Raw genomic sequence first — 21,622 nt, forward strand, 5'->3', positions numbered from 1 at the left:
TGTCATTGTTGATAGACAACAATAATTCTTTCACCTTTTCCAAACTGACTTTACGGAATTCAAAATTACGGTGCTTGTCTTTCATAATTTGGTCAGATATACTTGGATGTGTTGTGTCAGCGTTTGTTGCTGGCATGTCATACCCAAGTTTGCTTATATTGCCAATGAAGAAGTCATTAAAGTAGTTGGCAATATCAGTGGGTTTTGTGATGAATGAGCCATCTGATTCAATGAATGATGGAGACGATTTTGCATTTTACCCAAGATTTCATTTAAGGTCCCCCAAAGCTTTTTACTATCATTCTTTATATCATTTATTTGTGTTTCATAGTATAGTTAATTTTTATTTTTATTTAGTTTAGTCACATGATTTCTTAATTTACAGTACATTTGCCAATCAGTTGGGCTGCCAGACTTATTTGCCATACATTTTGCCTCATCCCTCTCAACCATACAATTATTCAATTCCTCATCAATCCAAAGGGATTTAACATTTTTTACAGTCATTTTCTTAATGGGTGCGTGCTTATTAGTAACTGGAATCAGCAATTTCATAAATGTGTCAAGTGCAGCGTCTGGTTGCTCCTCATTACACACCAGAGACCAGCAAATATTTTTTACATCGTCAACATATGATTCACTTCAAAACGTGATTATACACTAGATTAGGCCCAGCCTTTGGAACTTTGGTTTTCCTAGATATTGCTACTATATTGTGATTACTATATCCTATGGATTTGGATACTGCGTTAAAGCAAACTTCTGAAGCGTTAGTAAAGATGTGATCAATACATGTTGATGATTTCATGCCTGTGCTGTTTGTAAATACCCTGGTAGGTTGACTGACAACCTGAATCAGGTTGCAGGCACTGGTTACAGTTTGACGTTTTTTCATGAGTGGGCAGCTTGATGAGAGCCTGTCAATATTTAAATCACCCAGGAAATATACTTCTCTGTTGATATCACATACATTATCAAGCATTCCACATATATAATCCAGATACTGACTGTTAGCACTTGGTCTATAGCAGCTTCCCACAAGAATGGGCTTTAGGTGAGGCAGGTGAACCTGTAGACATATTACTTCAATAGTATTTAACATTAGATCGTCTATAAGCTTTACAGGAATGTGGTTCTGAATATAGACCGCAACACCGCCCCCGTTGGCATTTCTGTCTTTTCGGTAGATGTTAGAACCATGTATTGCTACCACTGTATCATCAAAGGTATTATCTAAGTGAGTTTCAGAGATGAAATGTTATTTATTTTGGAGCTGATAGTGCAGGGTGAGCTGCACACAATGGTCTTCCTACTAGGGCACACCGCCTCAGTGCTAACAGTGTAACTCTGGTTCATAGGCTCATGATTACTGCATACAATAGCTGTAGGATCAACAGAGGTATTCAGGGCAATTAGGGGGACATAAATTAAGTTATTTACATTGTGTCTGCCAACGCACTTAGGATAATGTACATTTGATGATAACTCATTGTCACAATGGTAGGGATTAACTGAGCTGGTCTTGGGTCATTGATAAGTCATTGTTTCAACACAGCCTTGAAATGCGTGGACAGGGTCAAGGAGCCAAGATGATTTGGATGGACTCCGTCATTCCTGTAGAGTATCTTCTGTTTCCAAAAGGTGTCAAAGTTATCTATAAAAGTGATTCCAGCTGAGCTACAGTAATCTTTTAGCCAGATGTGTAATGCCAGTAGTCTGCTGAATCTTTCACACACGTGGCCCAACGATGGTACTGGACTTGAAATGATTGGCCGTTTTTTGGAGTCTTTTAATGCTAAAATCATTTTCAAATGTTCCGAGCTAGCCCTCCTGATGTCGTTTCACCCCACATAGCACTGAAGGTCCCCAAGAACACAGTGGCCTCCATATTTCTTAAATGGAAGAAGTTTGGAACCACCAAGACTCTTTCTAGAGCAATCGGGGGAGAAGGGCCTTAGTCAAGGAGGTGACCAAGAACCCGATGGTCACTCTGACATAGCTCTAGAGTTCCTCTGTGGAGATGGGATAACCTTCCAGAAGGACAACCATCTCTGCAGCACTCTACCAATCTGGCCTTTATGGTAGAGTGGCCAGACGGAAGCCACTCCTCAGTAAAAGGCACATGACAGCCCGATTGGAGTTTGCCAAAAGGCACCTAAAGGACTCTCTGGTCTGATGAAACCAAGACTGAACTCTTTGGCCTGAATGCCAAGCGTCACGTCTGGAGGAAACCTGGCACCATCCCTACGGTGAAGCATGGTGCTGGCAGCATCAAGCTGTGGGGTTGTTTTTCAGCGGCAGGGACTGGGAGACTAGTCAGTTTTGAGGGAAAGATGAACGGAGCAAAGTACAGAGAGATCCTTGATGAAAACCTGCTCCAGAGCACTCAGGACCTTGGACTGGGGCGAAGGTTCACCTTCCAACAGGACAACGACCCTAAGCACACAGCCAAGGCAACACAGGAGTGGCTTCGGGACAAGTCTCTGAATGTCCTTGAGTGGCCCAGCCAGAGCCTGGACTTGAACCCGATCGAATATCTCTGGAGAGACCTGAAAATAGCTGTGCAGCGACGCTCAGGATCGAACCTGACAGAGATTATGAGAATCTGCAGAGAAGAATGGGAGACACTACCCAAACACAGGTGTGCCAAGCTTGTAGCATCATACCCAAGAAGACTCGAGGCTGTAATCACTGCCAAAGGTGCTTCAACAAAGTACTGAGTAAAGGGTCTGAATTAATAAACATGTTGTTGCTTTGTAATTATGGGGTATTTTGTGTAGATTGATGAGTGAAAAAAACAATTTAAGATTCATTTTTAGAATAAAGACTGTAATGTAACAAAATGTGGAAAAAGTCAAGGGGTCTGAATACTTTCCGAATGCACTGTATGTAAAATCATGCCCAGGTGATCGTATAAGGATGAATCTTTAAAAAATGATATTTAAACTGAAATTGACAAGAAAAATATATAGAATAACTCAACAGGACAAGATAGGACATGTCATTATAGGACAAAAAAAGTTACACAATGACTGAGATGGAGGACATTTCATCAAATTAATCTTTAAAATGCTTATATACACAGAGTATATCAAACATTAGGAACACCTTCCTAATATTGAGTTGTATCCCCCCCTTTTGCCCTCAGAACAGCCTCAATTCGTCAGGGCATGGACTCTACAAGGTGTCGAAAGTGTTCGACAGGGATGCTGGCCCATGTTGACTCCAATGCTTCCCACAGTTGTGTCAAGTTGTCTGGATGTCCTTTGGGTGGTGGACCATTCTTGATACACACGGGAAACTGTTGAGCATGAAAAACCCAACAGCGTTGCAGTTCTTGACACAAACCGGTGCACCTGGCACCTACTACCATACCCTGTTCAAAGGCACTTAAAAATTTGGTCTTGCCCATTCACGCTCTGAATTGCACACATAAACAATCGATTCTCAGTTGTCTCAAGGCTAAAACATCCTTCTTTAACCCGTCTCTTCCCCTTCATCTACACTGATTGAAGTGGATTTAACAAGTGACATCAATAAATGATCATAGCTTTCACCTGGATTCATCTGGTCAGTCTATGTCATAGAAAGAGCAGGTATTCTTAATGTTTTGTACACTCAGTGTAGTGTACCATACCCAGTGCTTAAGTTGTAAATCGGGAGGTACCATAACAAAAACTGAGCGCGAGAGGGGGGTGACCTGGGGGGCTCTGAGGTACGGGAACGGTCGCTTATAGAAGTTGCACACATGGGGGGGAAGAAATAGTACAAACTGAGAATCTGAAATCAATAAAAGCAACCTTGTCTTGAATCCATCAATAGCCTAGGCCTAGGTGTGTATACACATATAGTCAAATATGAGGAGGACATTATAGAAATTATGCGTAGCTCACTCACCGGTGAAGGCCGATAATCTCGTGCCAAAAGCCTATCTCTCTTGTTTTACTTTATAAAACAGTGTTTCCTCAATGGGCATTGGTCTCAAACATAGGCTATAATGTTGCACAAACCATAAGCCTGGGCCAGCCCAACCCAACACTAATTAATTCTTAAAATATCAGGTGCAGGCTGAAAATCTACGTTTTCACATGAAGTTTTTTTAGGGGGTAAGATAATTAATTAATTTTATTTAAATGTTTACATTGCAAACAGTGTTTTTCTTATGTAGAGGTACCGGATCTGGCCAAATAGGTTCCGGAACGAAACAGTCCGAAACAGAGAGGTGCATCGATGACGTCGTCCCCACAGTGACCGTACGTACGTACATACCCCAACCAGAAGCCATGGATTACAGGTAACATCCGCACTGAGCTAAAGGGTAGAGCTGCCGCTTTGAAAGAGTGGGACTCTAAACCGGACGTTTATTAGAAATCCCGCTATGCCCTCCGACGAACCATCAAACAGGCAAAGCGTCAATACAGGACTAAGATTGAATCGTACTACACCGGCTCCAACGCTCGTCAGATGTGGCAGGGCTTGCAAACTATTACAGACTACAAAGGGAAGCACAGCTGCGAGCTGCCCAGTGGCATGAGACTACCAGACAAGCTAAATTACTTCTATGTTCGCTTCTAAGCAACACTGAAGCATGCATGAGAGCCTCAGCTGTTCCGGACGACTGTGTGATCACGCTCTCCGTAGCCGATGTGAGTAAGACCTTTAAACAGGTCAACATTCACAAGGCCGCAGGGCCAGACGGATTACCAGGATGTGTACTCCAAGCATGCGCTGACCAACTGGCAAGTGCCTTCACTGACATTTTCAACCTGTTCCTGACTAAGTCTGTAATACCAATATGTTTCAAGCAGACCACCATAGTCCCTGTTCCCAAGAACACTAAGGTAACCTGCCTAAATGACTACCGACCCGTAGCACTCACGTCTGTAGCCATGAAGCGCTTTGAAAGGCTGGTCATGGCTCACATCAACACCATTATCGCAGAAACCCTAGACCCACTCTAATTTGCATACCGCCCTAACAGATCCACAGATTATGCAATCCCTATTGCACTCCACACTGCCCTTTCCCACCTGGACAAAAGGAACACCTACGTGAGAATCCTATTCATTGACTACAGCTCAGCGTTCAACACCATAGTGCCCTCAAAGCTCATCACTAAGCTAAGGCCCCTGGGACTAAACACCTCCCTCTATAACTGGATAATGGACTTCCTGACGGGCCGCACCCAGGTGGTAAGGGGTAGGTAACAACACATCTGCCACGCTGATTCTCAACACGGGGGCCCCTCAGGGGTGCGTGCTCAGTCCCCTGCTGTACTCCCTGTTCACCCATGACTGCATGGCCAGGCACGACTCCAACACCATCATTAAGTTTGCTGATGACAAAAGTTCTACAGCTGCACCATCGAGAGCATCCTGACTGGTTGCATCACTGCCTGGTATGGCAACTGCTCCGACCGCAAGGCACTACAGATGGTAGTACGCACGGCCCAGTACATCACTGGGGCCAAGCTTCCTGCCATCCAGGACCTCTATACCAGGCAGTGTCAGAGGAAGGCCCTACAAATTGTCAAAAGCTCCAGCCACCCTAGTCATAGACTGTTCTCTCTGCTACCGCACGGCAAGTGGTACCAGAGCGCCAAGTCTAGGTCCAAAAGGCTTCTTAACAGCTTCTACCCCCAAGCCATAAGACTCTTGAACAGCTAATCAAATGGCTACCCGGACTATTTGCATTGTTCCCCCCCACCCCCTCTTTTACGCTGCTGCTACTCTCTGTTTATTATCTATACATAGTCACTTTAACTCTACCTACATGTACATATTACGTCAATTACCTCGACTAACCTGTGCCCCCGCACATTGACTCTGTACCGGTACCCCCTGTATATAGCCTCGCTATTGTTATTTTTACTGCTGCTCTTTAATTATTTGTTACTTTTATTTCGTATTATTGTATATTGCATTTTTTGGTGATTTTTTTGGTATTCTTTCTTAAAACTGCATTGTTGGTTAAGGGCTTGTAAGTAAGCATTTTACTGTTGTATTCGGCGCATGTGACAAATAACATTTGATTTGATTTGATTAAGCACTGGGCATACCTGTGCCAGATAAAAAAGCTAAAAACTATAGAACCAAACATCATTAAGCAGCTGTATAATCTCATTGTTGTAGCCTACCTACTGTATTGTATATCTGCTGGTGTTAGTCTCTGTTACAAGAACATGTGACATTTAACCTCTTAAGGATCTGACCCTTTTTTCAATTTTCGCCTAAAATGACATACCCAAATCTAACTGCCTGTAGCTCAGGACCTGAAGCAATGATATGCTTATTCTTGATACCATTTGAAAGGAAACACTTTGAAGGTTGTGGAAATGTGAAATTAATGTAGGAGAATATAACACATTAGATCTGGTAAAAGATAATACAAACACAAAAACATGCGTTTTCTATCTTTTTTTTTTTTTTTTCATCTTTGAAACGCAAGAGAAAGGCCACAATATAATATTGCAGTTTAGGTGCAATTTCAATTGCAGTGTGTGTGCAAAGTTTCAGATCGATCCAGTGAAGTATTGCAATACTGGACTATTTTGTATCAAGTCTGCCCAAATGTGCCGAATTGGTCAATTGATACATTCTCAAGTACATAACTATAGAGAACATACAAAAATGATATGGTAATACAAAATGTAAGTTTACACACTCCCAGGAATGTCATACATGATTGCTCATTAGCTTATACACTAACTTTCACACATCTAGATTGCCGGGCGGGGTGGGTGTGGAGCCAGAGACAGCAGGGGTTCAAACTGTAGAACACAGTCCTACATTTGAATATAAAATATATCTCTGGGACCCTTAGGATGACAAATCAGAGCAAGATTACTGAATATAAGTACATTATTTACCTTCAGAGTTGAATGTATCAAACCAGTTGCCATGATTAGTTTTTTGTTGCTGTGCACTCTCATCAAACAATAGCATGGTATTTTTTCACTGTAATAGCTATTGTAAATTGGACAGTGCAGTTAGATTAATAAGAATGTAAGCTTTCTGCCCATATAAGACATGTCTATGTCCTGGAAAGTTTGCTGTTACTTACAACAGTCATGCTAATCACATTAGCGCACGTTAGCTCAACCGTCCCATAGAGGTTAAAAACAATGTTTAGCGAAATCAACCAAGGCAGGCCAAGGCATAGCTACGGGAAGTAGGGGTGCTGAGGGTGCTGCAGCACCCCCTGAAAAATCTGAATACCCCAAAAAGTTTCATTAAAACATTAAAAAATCACGAAAGTAGTGCACTGGGCCTTTACTAGTCCTGTATTAGCAGACTGATATAGCCGTCTGTAGCGCGGGCAAAAAAATACATTTCAGCATTGCAGCCGCCGCCCACAAACTACTTCCCGTGGCTATGGGCCAAGGACTCAGTTAGGAGGAATAGGGGTATGAAAGTTTAAACGAAATTGGGATCTTTAACGTTAAGAAAAATCCCTAATGAAAAAAAAAATTTGGGGGGGGGGGGGGGTTCCCCACAAAATGTTAATCACAGTGCAGCCGGTCTGCCTGCTCTTTCTTTTTGCTAATGATGCGAGTGTGTGTACAGTCTTCGGTCTGTTGCGTGTTGAATATCCTATCCTATTCATTGATGATAGGCCCTGCTGTACTGAAGTTCCGAGACATTGCAAGCCCAAAAATGGCAAAATACAGCATTCCATTGCAAGATACAGCTTTTGATTGCAGATAGATAGGCCTAGTGCACGGTTCTGACTCCATCTGCCTGGTAGCCAACCTGCCTATACTGTGCCCTTCCCCTCTCTTTCCACAAATGTTTGCATTCTCGGAAGTAGAGCAACTATTCAGTCTCCTCCGTTCCAAAAATACTGCATTTTAAGAGTTAATTCCTAGCGGAAGATGTGTTTTCTTTCTACTAAATGTCTTGGTAAGTCACGTATTTAACAAACTGTAAAGCGCCTTTTTAGGAGAGAGTGCTCTGTGCTTAGGCGGCAGGCATTTGATTGACAGTTCAAATGCATTTCACAATTTTGGAAATGTTTCTACTTCATATTCATCATCTTCAGCACCATCAACATCAACTTACGTGAAAATTGTGGTTTTGTAGCACGGGAGGCTGCTGAGGGGAGGATGGCTCATAATAATGGCTGGAATGGAGTAAATGGAATGGGATACCATTCTATATATTCCGTTCCAGCCATTACTATGAGCCTGTCCACCCCAATTAAGGTGTCACCAGCAGCCTGTGTTTTGTACTAAAAAAGATAAGAGGAAGATAAGTGTTTCCAATGACATCATCAACCAATTAGTAAACAATTAGTAGGCAATTAGTAGGCAATGCCTAATCATAATTGGTTAAAATCACACGATGCACACCTATGTCATTGGAAACACTTATCTTCCTCTATCTTTTATACTTTAAAACATAGAAAATTGCAATTTTCACATATGTTGATGTTGGGGTGGTGCTGGAGATGATGATTATGAAGTTTAACATTTTTGAAATTTCCCTTTAAGGCTAAGTTGATCCTTAGAACGTTTGTAGGAGCATGGTTAAATCTCTGAGAAAAACTTCAGAACAAAGTTGACTACAAATACAAAGTTGCCAATGTTTCGCAATTGATACAAACAAGTGCCATAAAAAGATGCTTCAAATTAAAACCTATAATGGTATGCAAGCTTCCAGTAAAAAGCCATCCTCCAACTAATATAGAGCCCGATTTTCATGATCACCAGAGTGGCGCAGTGGTCTAAGGCACTGCATCGCAGTGCTAACTGTGCCACTAGAGATCCTGGTTCGAGTCCAGGCTCTGGTGCAGCTGGCCGCAACTGGGAGACCAATGGGCGGCGCACAATTGATGATATGTTAATATCAAAGTGAATTCCTCAAAGTCTGCTTGTTTAAAAGCTATTCAACCTCATTAAGTCTTGGAGATGTTGTCAATCGTAACTGATTTTGAAATTGTGTTGTTTATGAATAATAAGATATGGATATTTCATTGATGAAATCAGGAGCATGCATATCGTCACTGTTCCCCAAAATATATCAGGGCTATCTATGCCAAATCATGTCCAGGTGATTGTATAAGGTTGAATTTTAAATTGAATTTGACAACAAAAATATATAGAATAACTCAACAGGACAGGACAGGACATTTTATCACAGGACTAAAACAGGATTAATCCGTAAAATGCTTATATACACTGAGTATACCAAACATTAGGAACACCTTCTTAATACTGAGTTGCCAATTTCTTTGCAATTAATACAAACAAACAACGTATAAAAAGACGCTTCATATTGAAACCGAGATGTCTGCATGAAAATATAAAACCAGTAGGCTATATGCCTATTTCAATCATATTTAAATATGTTTCATGTTCAATCAATTGAGTTCTATTTTGTTACTTCTAGGCTACAGTCTATAATTTTCTCAACATATTTCATGATGTGTAGCCTAACGTGTGCAATGATGTGCCAAATCTTGATTTAGTGCATTATTATAGGAGAAGGATTAGAATAAGCCACCTCAATATTTGCAGCCATAGGTGCTAATATCTTTCTAGGAGCTGATCCGTCATCAGAATTGTGGAATAATTATAATGTTAAGGTAAGATTTGAATGGAGAAAGCTGATCCGAGAGCAGTGTTGCCTTTCTTTCAATTCTATCAGTATCGACACATGCCTCAATGGCAAGCTAGGTGAACGTTCTCTCTGCATGGTGTTTTGGGAAACATGTTACATCTTTGGCCGTTGTAATAAAGATGCATCGTTAAAACACTCGTAAGCCTAAGTTCAATCACAATCAGGAAATCCGGTCCTGGTCGCCTCCTGATGGACGTTCGTACCACTTTAGAAGTGGCATTCCTTTACAGACAAGTAAAATGCCCGTTCAGTGGTGCTTCGAAACTATCTCCAGAGAAGGTTTCGTGTCGGCATTTAAAAAGCCGTAGTGCACCCTTACAGACAAGCAAACATGCTGTAGCCAAGGCGCTTTCAAGGGTATATGACTGTGGTAGATATAACTTCATTGCCCGGCCCTAGCGGTCATATGTAATAGGACCATTATTCTGCATTGTGAATTGACATGTATTTCTTTTATTTTTTTAATCATTTTAACAAATGGCCCTAATAGGACCATCAACTGGAAGGATTTAAAAGCTCTGATACAAAGGATAACCTTGAACTCAGCAAATGGTGAATGTGTGAAGACTGCAGTCAAGTGTGAGCAGCCAGGTGAAATTACAATAAAAATGCCTTGCATACTCAGTGGACTATAATTTGTGTTTCTCTAAATGTCATAGTTATAATGAAACTACCCGCACATAACGAATGCAATCAGGGATATGGCTAAATAGATGTAGCTTCAAAGTTGCATTTGTTGAAGTGTGTATAATATAAGTTGACATTTTTCCACACTTCAAAAAAGATCTATGTGCAAGCAGTACATTTCCTTTGGAGAGGTTATGAACCATTTAACAATTCAATTCAACTACACTTTTATGGTATTACACTGTCAAATGAATTTAGTTTTTGCTGCTCTCTTATTGATTTTTTGCTCAACTTTAGTGTTATTTACTCTTTGAATCATGATCAATGAAACACTTCCAATGTCTGACATCAACCTTATAACAAGTGTAAAATTCTCCAGAACAGTGTATAGGGAATCAAAATGCTTTGATATAGTGAATATTCAATGGTGATCATGATGGAATGAAAATACTGTAGGCCTATGTAGCCTCAAGATATTACTTTGTTTATAGCTAATATCACTCCTTGTAAAACGTACCTCATGAAACCTATGGAAAAGTTTAATCTCTCACCTCACATCCACAGCATCCTCCATGACAGTCATATCAGTCTTGCACTTGGCTGAAGGGTTGATTGCCAGCTCAGCAGGTGGAATGACAAAGCTTTTACTTAATGGTAACCACATCCCTTCCCCCAATGTGTATGTGAACCTGAGGAGGAAAAAGACACCGATTTTGACACGGTATGGTACTAATGGAACAACATCACTGGAAACAAAGTGAAAAGAACATTGCCTACTTTGTCCACTGAATGTAGTATTTGTAATGTAGTATATACGTAAAAATGTATGCGCACATGACTGTAAGTCGCTTTGGATAAAAGCGTCTGCTAAATGGCATATTATATTATTATATTATTATATTATAAAAAAGCTGGGGTTACTACCGCTTTGCTAATGCTTGTTTGTCTGAAATATGCTGAATTCCAGGTCTTCTGGTGCCTTGTTGAGTGGTAGCTCAGAAGATCAGTATGGAGAACATCAGTGGTTGTTTTAATTTCCCACAGAGAAATACAATAAAACCCATGGCCTGCCTGCTGCCCATATAGCCTTGGAGACTTTGGTGCCTTTGAGCATTTGTTTGTATGTCTTTCTCTGGATAATCACAAGCATATCCACAGTTGTCTTCAAAAACATTTTACTCTCACTTAAACTAAAGGCTGACTCGACTGACACATTATGTTTTTTTCTGGCACATCATCTATTACAAGTTCAATAGTTTTAGAAATCTATCTCTGGCAATGGTTCATGGCATTCAATCAACAGTTCTCAAACTACACTGAACAAAAATATAAACGCAACATGTAAAGTGTTGGTCCCATGTGTCATGAGCTGAAATAAAAGATCCCAGAAATTATCCATACGCACAAAAAGCTTATTTCTCTAAAATGTTATGCACAAATTTGTTTACATCCCTGTTAGTGAGCATTTCTCCTTTGCCAAGATAATCCATCCACATGACAGGTATGACATATCAAGATGCTGATTAAACAGTATGCTCATTACACAGCTGCACCTTTTGCTGGGGACAATAAAAGCAAATGTGCAGTTTTGTCACACAACACAATGCCACAGATGTATCAAGTTGTGACGGAGAATGCAATTGGCATGCTGACTGCAGGAATGTCCACCAGAGCTGTTGCCAGAGAATTGATTGTTCATTTCTCTACCATAAGCCGTCTCCAACGTCATTTTAGAGAATTTGGCAGTATGTCCAACCGGCCTTACAAACGCAGACCACGTGTAACCACGCCAGCCCAGGACTTCCACATCCGGCTTCTTCACCTGCGGGATCATCTGAGACCAGCCACCCGGACAGCTGATGAAACTGAGGAGTATTATTGTCTGTAATAAAGCCCTTTTGTGGGGAAAAACTTATTCTGATTGGCCCAGGCCCACCCATGGCTGCACCCCTGCCCAGTCATGTGAATTCCATAGATTAGGGCCTAATGAATTTATTTAAATTGACTGAATTCCTTATATGAACTGTAACTCAGTAAAATCTTTGAAATTGTTGCATGTTGCGTTTATATTTTTTGTTTAGTATATTATCATTATGTTATGTCTCTTGGTGAACATAGATACAGCACATACAGACCTACAACTCACTTTAATTATAAATTATTACAGAACAATGCACAGCAACACGTACAACAACATCCAAGCCAAGTTACCTACTTTTTGTGTGTATGTACTGTGTAATTGATAGATGCACACACACACACACACGCACATTACATGTTCATGTTTTTAAATGTATGTAACTTGTAAAGTACTTTGTCTGTAATGTAATGTGTCTGACCCCAGTAGGACTAGCAGTCGCCATTGGTGTCAGATAATGGGGATCCTAGTAAAAATTAAATAAAGCCTAATAAGAGCTAGGCATTAGTCAATTACAAGTCTCACAACACAGAAGACCAGACCAGATAAAATAAAACAATTAAAGTCTGGAGAGCAATTGAAGCCTGAAGTCCAAGCATTCTAGAGGGATTATTGATATGCCCTTGAATTTACTATAGAAAGGCTTCAAAATTAATCTCAAAGTCAAACTGTTCATGAGTCGATGGACACCAGCAAATTTGATGTTCTGCATAAGAAATGTATGTATTTCTCAAACAGGTTGTTCTTCTATTTGACACCAAATGTAGTAGTATCATTTTGTAGCACAAAAAAGGGACTTGTTGATAAAAATGGGTTTTTTGCAGTCTTAACATATTTAGCATTTCACATTGTACCATTTGCATCTAATAAAATGCTAACTTAGCATAAGAAAAGGGCACCTGATCACAAGTGCTGCATGCATTACTAGTCACTTTAGGAAGAGAGCATTCATTATCTCACTCCAATTACCTCCCCTTTTTCCAACTGGAGTGTTATATGAATCAAACTCCCTCAGTCCTACCATTTAATATCATGCACTGGATTCTTCAAAGTGATTATGAGCAGGCAGGCAAGTCTACTAAAACTGTATTTTTCTCCTATTATTTCCCTGGAAGTCATTGCTACCAGCCCCATAAGTCTCTCTCCTTATCCAGAGGTGGGTTGTATGGGTTTCCAGGAAATATGCATATTCGTTGTGGTATGGGATGATGCCAATCTGAAACTGAAGGCTATCAACAAGAAATCCCTTCAGCAACAGAAGTTTATGGAACAGTAGCAATGGAACACTCCTCACTGGAGTTGATGAGCACAGGAAGGAATAACAAGAGAAAACAGCCTTTGAGGGTGAACCCCTTCCACCCATTCAGGGCAGGTGTTTTAAGTGATAGCAAGACTCTTTTATTCCGGTACTTAATCTGGTTTCTGCCCAAGCCATGCCCTGGCACTGTGACAGCTTGCAAATGGCTTCACCTAATTGAACTCTAACAAGTTTCCTATCTAGATGCTAGACTCTTCTTTGTCCAAGGGACACACGATTACGGATCCCCATGTTATCAGATATTGTTGACTGACGTATGGGATCAGATTTTTTATTAACATGCTGTTCCTGATTCATATTATCCCCAAGCTCAGCAAACAACAAAACATTGTAATTTTGTATTCTATTTATGAGTGCAATACTGTTTTGTTCAATTGTAATACACGGATGTGTGACTTGGCAAATGGGCAGCCTCTAAAAACGTTCATTATGTCTGCACAATTTGAACATAACTGTCTGAGCGGGGGTTCAAAGAGGAGCCTGAGACGTTTGAATTTTGATGGATGTTGGTGTGAAATGCTTGAGCACAAAGTTACTTTAAACCTGATGCTGGGCAAAATATTGAGACAGGCCCCCTGCAGATTAACATTCCAAAGAGGAAACAAATGTATCAAAGAGCCTCACAAAGATGTTTATATGATGGCTGCTCCCAATGATTAACAAAGACAGTGCTTACAACCATGAGAGGACTTAAATAATCTGTGTGAAAATATGGTCAATGTCCCAAATGGCACCCTATTCCCTATGGGCCCTGGTCAAAAGCAGTGTACTACATAGGGAATATGGTGCCATTTGGAACACAGCCTATAGTCCCCTGTAGCTCAGTTGGTAGAGCATGGCACTTGCAACGCCAGGGTTGTGGGTTTGTTTCCCACGGGGGGCCAGTATGAAAATGTATGCACTCACTAACTGTAAGTCGCTCTGGATAAGAGCGTCTGCTAAATGACTAAAATGTGAAATGTAATGTTCTTTGTTGAGAGCAGTGGTAAGCAGCGTAATCGTTGTTGTGTCGTTGGCTTTTGAAGAGGTATGTCTTATACAAAGGAGGCATATACTGTATCATTGGTAAGGATTTTCCCTCCCCAGTCTTTCTCAGTATCCAATTGTAAAATAAATTAGAAAACAACGGTGATGGTGAATATCATAGAACGCAAATGCTGACTTTCTGTTGACAAAGAACATTGTGTGATATAACTTTTTTCTGTGGTTTCGTGAGGTTGCATGTTTTCTACAAAAAGCACGTTCTCATTAATTTCACTGGGCATACAACATCAGTACAAGAACAGAAATATTTTATTTCAAATTGATTACACATTTTTAATGCAAGGCTCAAATGTATGTACACCAAAGCAATATTTACATTTGACATTTTAGTCATTTAGCAGACGCTCTTATCCAGAGCGACTTACAGTTAGTGAGTGCATACATTTTCATTTTCAAATTAGAACTAGAGAACTAAACTGAAACTCTTATTTCAGAGTGGTGTGTGCATGTAGTTCAACTCTTAAAATCTATTTTATGCCTGACACATAAAACATAATTAATTGTATTACAGATCTCTTGGTAAACATACCCCCAGTAGATCTCAAATGGTAAAAAGTGAAATGCTGATTTGTTGTGATTTTCATGCTGTAAAGAGTGATGAAATTCAATGATGCTAGCTGTCCTTCATTTCACTAAAACAGCTCAACAACATGACTCAGCTTTAACTATGAACAGCTTCAAGATGATAACTTTTTAGTTTGATCATGGAACATCCAGATTTCAAAACATTGAAAGTCTGTCCTGAAAGGTTGGTTGGAAAGAATAGGAACACAGTCTTTTTTTCCTAGTTTAAAATCTACAGCTCTCACTCCTTTCTATGCCATCTTTAAAAGTGTCAATCTGTCGTGCTATTATGATCAAACATTTTCCTATTGTAAAAAAAACCTTCCAATGGGTCAACGTCATATAAAATCTCAGAAAAAAGCATTTGAAACATCATTTCATGCTGTTTCAAAAAGTGATACCCATAGAAACGTGTTCATATTAATAGGTGTGTGCCGTGAGTTCTTACCTGAAAATGCGATCAGATGGTTGTTCTCCCATCACCAGATCAAAACCACGCTGGAAAATAGTGTAAGGCCAGGGTCTGGTGACAAATAAGAGCGGAGAGAGTTAGACTTATATTCAGTCAAAACCAGTAAGCTGGTTTCCGAGACAAGAATGAAATGACTGATTAAAGAAAGAAGCATGTTTTACTACTTTAAGTACAGTGTAACAATGAGTAATCACAACACGTTACACTGCAACACACAAGTAAAGTTTTTGTTTTTCTTCAGTTTTCCCAAAAATATTTATTATCTATTCTGCTCAAATAGTAAATACGTTTGGAATCTTTTCAGCACTGCATCTCCCGACAACATTTCAACCAATCCCAAAAAATGTGGCAGATCAAAAGTAGCGCTATGACAGATGCTGTGGGTAAACACACTGACAGAAAAATGTGTTCCTCAGTCGCCTGAGATGGAATGTGACTTAGGCTCGTGTCTATTTTCCCAAGCTGGGAGAGGAGAGGGGAAGAATGATGGAGATTAATAGACACAGGCAGCTTGGGGACTTGAATCTGCTACAGTGTGAGAGAAAATGTGACAAGGAGCTGCTGCCTCTCTGAGTAAGCTGTTACTATAGGCAAAAGAGCAGCTAAAACCTGATAACGGCCTCACGCCAGAGGGGCCAGTCATTAAACATTTAAATGACCCCTGTAGGCTTTCCCTGTCAAAGATTGACTGCACGTGAGAGAGAAATCACTTGGGGAGGGAGGGAGATAGGGAAGAAGAGAAATGTGTGACAAAATTCAGATGTACACTACCGGTCAAACGTTTTAGAACACCTACTCATTCAAGGGTTTTTCTTTATTTTTTAAAAAAAATTTACATTGTAGAATAATAGTGAAGTCATCAAAACTATGAAAATACACATATGGAATCATATAGTAACCAAAAAAGTGTTAAACAAATCTAAATATATTTTATATTTGAGATTCTTCAAATAGCCACCATTTGCCTTGATGACAGCTTTGCATACCCTTGGCATTCTATCAACCAGCTTCACCTGGAATGCTTTTCCAACAGTCCTGAAGGAGTTGCCACATATGCTGAGCACTTGTTGGCTGCTTTTCCTTCACTCTGCGGTCCAACTCATCCCAAACCATCTCAATTGGGTTGAGGTCGGGGGATTGTGGAGGCCAGGTCATCTGATGCAGCACTCCATCACTCTCCTTCTTGGTCAAATAGCCCTTACACAGCTTGGAGGTGTATTGGGTCATTGTTCTGTTGAAAAACAAATGATAGTCCCACTAAGCCCAAACCAGATGGGATGGCGTATTGCTGCAGAATGCTGTGGTAGCCATGCTGGTTAAGTGTGCCTTGAATTCTAAATAAATCACAGACAGTGTCACCAGCAAAGCACCCACACCATAACACCTCCTCCTCCATGCTTTACGGTGGGAAATGCACATGCAGAGATCATCCGTTTACCCACACCACGTCTCACAAAGACACAGCGGTTGGAACCAAAAATCTCAAATTTGGACTCTAGACCAAAGGACAAATTTCCACCGGTCTAATGTCCATTGCTCGTGTTTCTTGGCCCAAGCAAGTCTCTTCTTCTTATTGGTGTCCTTTAGTAGTGGTTTCTTTGCAGCAATTCGACCATGAAGGCCTGATTCACACAGTCTCCTCTGAACAGTTGATGTTGAGATGTGTCTGTAATTGAACTCTGTGAAGAATTTATTTGGGCTGCAATTTCTGAGGCTGGTAACTCTAATGAACTTATCCTCTGCAGCAGAGGTAACTCTGGGTCTTCCATTCCTGTGGCGGTGAAAGACAGTTTCATCATAGCGCTTGATGGTCTTTGTGACTGCACTTGAAGAAACTTTAAAAGTTCTTGAAATGTTCTGTATTGACTGACCTTCATGTCTTAAAGTAATGATGGACTGTCATTTCTCTTTGCTTATTTGAGCTGTTCTTGCCATAATATGGACTTGGCCTTTTACCAAATAAGCCTATCTTCTGTATACCCCCCTACCTTGTCACAACACAGCTGATTGGCTCAAACGCATTAAGAAGGAAATATATTCCACAAATTAACTTTTAACAAGGCACACCTGTTAATTGAAATGCATTCCAGGTGACTACCTCATGAAGCTGGTTGAGAGAATGCCAAGAGTGTGCAAAGCTGTCATCAAGGCAAAGGGTGGCTATTTGAAGAATCTCAAATATAAAATATATTTTGATTTGTTTAACACTTTTGTGGTTAGTACATAATTCCATATGAGTTATTTCATAGTTTTGATGTCTTCACTATTATTCTACAATGTAGAAAATAGTAAAAAATAAAGAAAAACCCTTGAATGAGAAGGTGTTCTAAAACCTTGACCGGCAGTGTATAGTGAAAAAAAACATATTAACATATCAGAACTGCGATGGCCCTATAGCAGCAGGCAGATTATTTTCAAGTGATATATATGGGTAATAAAGGTGGGTAGCATTCTGGAATTCTGGGAAGGATTTAAAACTTTCATCTGCTTGTACTCCACATCTCATGTTAGACCCAGCTATATTTTTCACAGTTCCTCTGTTTGACACAAAGCTATTTAACTAGGAGTCGGCATGTTAATATACACTGCTCAAAAAAATAAAGGGAACACTTAAACAACATATCCTAGATCTGAATGAATGAAATAATCTTATTAAATACTTTTTTCTTTACATAGTTGAATGTGCTGACAACAAAATCACACAAAAATTATCAATGGAAATCAAATTTATCAACCCATGGAGGTCTGGATTTGGAGTCACCCTCAAAATTAAAGTGGAAAACCACACTACAGGCTGATCCAACTTTGATGTAATGTCCGTAAAACAAGTCAAAATGAGGCTCAGTAGTGTGTGTGGCCTCCACGTGCCTGTATGACCTCCCTACAACGCCTGGGCATGCTCCTGATGAGGTGGCGGATGGTCTCCTGAGGGATCTCCTCCCAGACCTGGACTAAAGCATCCGCCAACTCCTGGACAGTCTGTGGTGCAACGTGGCGTTGGTGGATGGAGCGAGACATGATGTCCCAGATGTGCTCAATTGGATTCAGGTCTGGGGAACGGGCGGGCCAGTCCATAGCATCAATGCCTTCCTCTTGCAGGAACTGCTGACACACTCCAGCCACATGAGGTCTAGCATTGTCTTGCATTAGGAGGAACCCAGGGCCAACCGCACCAGCATATGGTCTCACAAGGGGTCTGAGGATCTCATCTCGGTACCTAATGGCAGACAGGCTACCTCTGGCGAGCACATGGAGGGCTGTGCGGCCCCCCAAAGAAATGCCACCCCACACCATGACTGACCCACCGCTAAACCGGTCATGTTGGAGGATGTTGCAGGCAGCAGAACGTTCTCCACGGCGTCTCCAGACTGTCACGTCTGTCACATGTGCTCAGTGTGAACCTGCTTTCATCTGTGAAGACCACAGGGCGCCAGTGGCGAATTTGCCAATCTTGGTGTGCTCTGGCAAATGCCAAACGTCCTGCACGGTGTTGGGCTGTAAGCACAACCCCCACCTGTGGACGTCGGGCCCTCATACCACCCTCATGGAGTCTGTTTCTGACCGTTTGAGCAGACACATGCACATTTGTGGCCTGCTGGAGGTCATTTTGCAGGGCTCTGGCAGTGCTCCTCCTGCTCCTCCTTGCACAAAGGTGGAGGTAGCGGTCCTGCTGCTGGGTTGTTTCCCTCCTACAGCCTCCTCCACATCTCCTGATGTACTGGCCTGTCTCCTGGTAGCGCCTCCATGCTCTGGACACTATGCTGACAGACACAGCAAACCTTCTTGCCACAGCTCGCATTGATGTGCCATCCTGGATGAGCTGCACTACCTGAGCCACTTGTGTGGGTTGTAGACTGCGTCTCATGCTACCACTAGAGTGAAAGCACCGCCAGCATTCAAAAGTGACCAAAACATCAGCCAGGACGCATAGGAACTGAGAAGTGGTCTGTGGTCACCACCTGCAGAACCACTTCTTTATTGGGGGTGTCTTGCTAATTGCCTATAATTTCCACCTGTTGTCTATTCCATTTGCACAACAGCATGTGAAATGTATTGTCAATCAGTGTTGCTTCCTAAGTGGACAGTTTGATTTCACAGAAGTGTGATTGACTTGGAGTTACATTGTGTTGTTTATTTTTTTGAGCAGTGTATTATCTAGCAGGCAGGACCATTAGAGGCCATATTGTCACTTACCCTTGATTTGGACCCCACTCGTTACGAATACAGAGATGCTTGTGGACAGGGTCCTTCATGTAGCCATCTAAGCAGAGACAGTCACCTGCAATGGAGTATAATAAAACAATGGCATTGTTAAAAAAATAAGTGATGTAACGACGCACTGAGATCCTCCTGGCGTGAGGCGAGTATTGTGTTTCCACTATCCCATAAACCCTATAAGCATACTGCTTAAACCCTGTAAGCGTACTGCCACAGAGCTGCAGGATCTGACACAGTCTGTTGCAGAGATATCCATTTACCTGTCTCCCTAATAGGAGATTACTTTCTACTTACCATCAGAATGAACAGACCAAGGCTGTGTTCCAAAATGGCACCCTTTATAGTGCACTACTATTCTTGCACTATAAAATAAATAGGGTGACATTGCGGACGCAGCCCAAGAACTGTGCAGCATGGCCAGCCAGGCTAGTTCCTCTCCAGCAGCCTCCTGATCAGTGCTGCTTATTACAGCCATTAGAAACAGGCGAGCTGCTATTTTCTGCTGATGCCTTCTGTCAGCACACAGGAGGAGGGATATCGCCCTAACCTGATTCAGACAGATTGATGGGGATGCATCTTGAGAGCAGGGACTAGCTATTCTACCAATGACAGACATGCCCCGAATGTGTTGTACAGGGGATGGGGGAGGGGTGCTCCTGGTTCTCAAATGTTAGTGCAAAGGTTAACTGTCAGAGAATGCCAGGCTGAGGGTAATCATATCTAGTGTAGCTGAGCATTTATTGTACACAACTTGATGAATAACTTATATATTGAATAACTTATGATATATTGAATAACTTATGATATATTGAATAACTCATGGTGGGCCTAGCATGTAAACCAGCAGTTGTTTTAGGGGTTTAAACAAGTCTAAGCATCAGGTATTGTCACAACTCCCTCCGAAGCTGCCTCATCTCCTTGTTCGGGCAGGCTTCGGCGTTCGTCGTCACCGGCCTTCTAGCCACTGCCGCTCCTCTTTTCATCATTCCATTTGTTTTGTCTTGTTTTTCACACACACCTGGTACATATCCCCTCATCAGTCTCTGTATAATTATTCCCTCTGCTCCCCCATGTCTTTGTGTGTTATAGTTCCATGTGGAGGTGTTGCTAGCTCGTGTTGAGCATTATATTACTTTTATCGCCGGGATATTCACCCGTGTGTTTTGTTTTCCCAGTACCCATTTAAGTCGCACTGTATTTGGTTTACACATTGCTGTGGACTGATGTATTGGCCCTATTCTATTCTATGTATAAACCCTATTCTATCATTCACACCTCCTGCGCCTAGCTCCGTCCTACTCACCTTGTTACAGAATAACACACCCAAACAGCATGGAGTCAGCAGGAGCGGGGAATATGCCTGGAGTCATTGAGCGGGTCTGGGAGCATTCCACCAGGTTAGCAAGCTTGGGCGAAGCAATGGATCGGGTTCTCCAGTCCATCCAGCGCCTGGAGAAGAGAGGATCCGACCCTGCGGAACCAGCTGAGCGACCGGATCCAGCCACCCACACACCAGCAACCAGGGGTATTCACCTACAGAGGGAATACGACAGGACAGCTGCCCGCTGCCAGGGTTTCCTCCTGCAGCTGGACGTCTACTTCAACACAATCAGCCCTGCTCCATCAGATTGGGAGAAGGTGTCCGCCCTCGTCTCCTGCCTCTCAGGGAAAGCCCTGGAGTGGGCCAACGCGGTCTGGACTGAAGGAGGAGACACGTTTGACAGCTACGGAGAGTAGCGTCTGTTCCATCTGAGGCAGGGGACGAGGACCACGCAAGACTTTGCCCTGGAGTTTAGAACCCTAGCGGCTGGGTCCGGGTGGAACGAGCGGTCCCTCATCGA

General features: G+C 41.7%; 1 protein-coding gene across 1 annotated transcript in view; it reads right to left on the reverse strand.

Moving 5' to 3' along the window:
• The window catches only part of LOC311146835 (astrotactin-1-like), a gene marked incomplete at both ends in the record, with an annotated part of 251,337 nt that overhangs the window by 147,882 nt on the left and 81,833 nt on the right, over nucleotides 1-21,622 (reverse strand). Inside the window, 3 exons of the mRNA XM_084183432.1 lie at nucleotides 10,799-10,936; nucleotides 15,540-15,614; nucleotides 19,758-19,842. Of these exons, the coding sequence (XP_084039558.1) occupies nucleotides 10,799-10,936; nucleotides 15,540-15,614; nucleotides 19,758-19,842 (298 nt within the window). The remainder of the gene's footprint in view (nucleotides 1-10,798; nucleotides 10,937-15,539; nucleotides 15,615-19,757; nucleotides 19,843-21,622) is intronic.

The sequence above is a fragment of the Coregonus lavaretus genome, assembly GCF_964263955.1.
Source record: "Coregonus lavaretus genome assembly, chromosome: 19".
In the NCBI taxonomy this organism is placed as follows: domain Eukaryota; kingdom Metazoa; phylum Chordata; class Actinopteri; order Salmoniformes; family Salmonidae; genus Coregonus; species Coregonus lavaretus.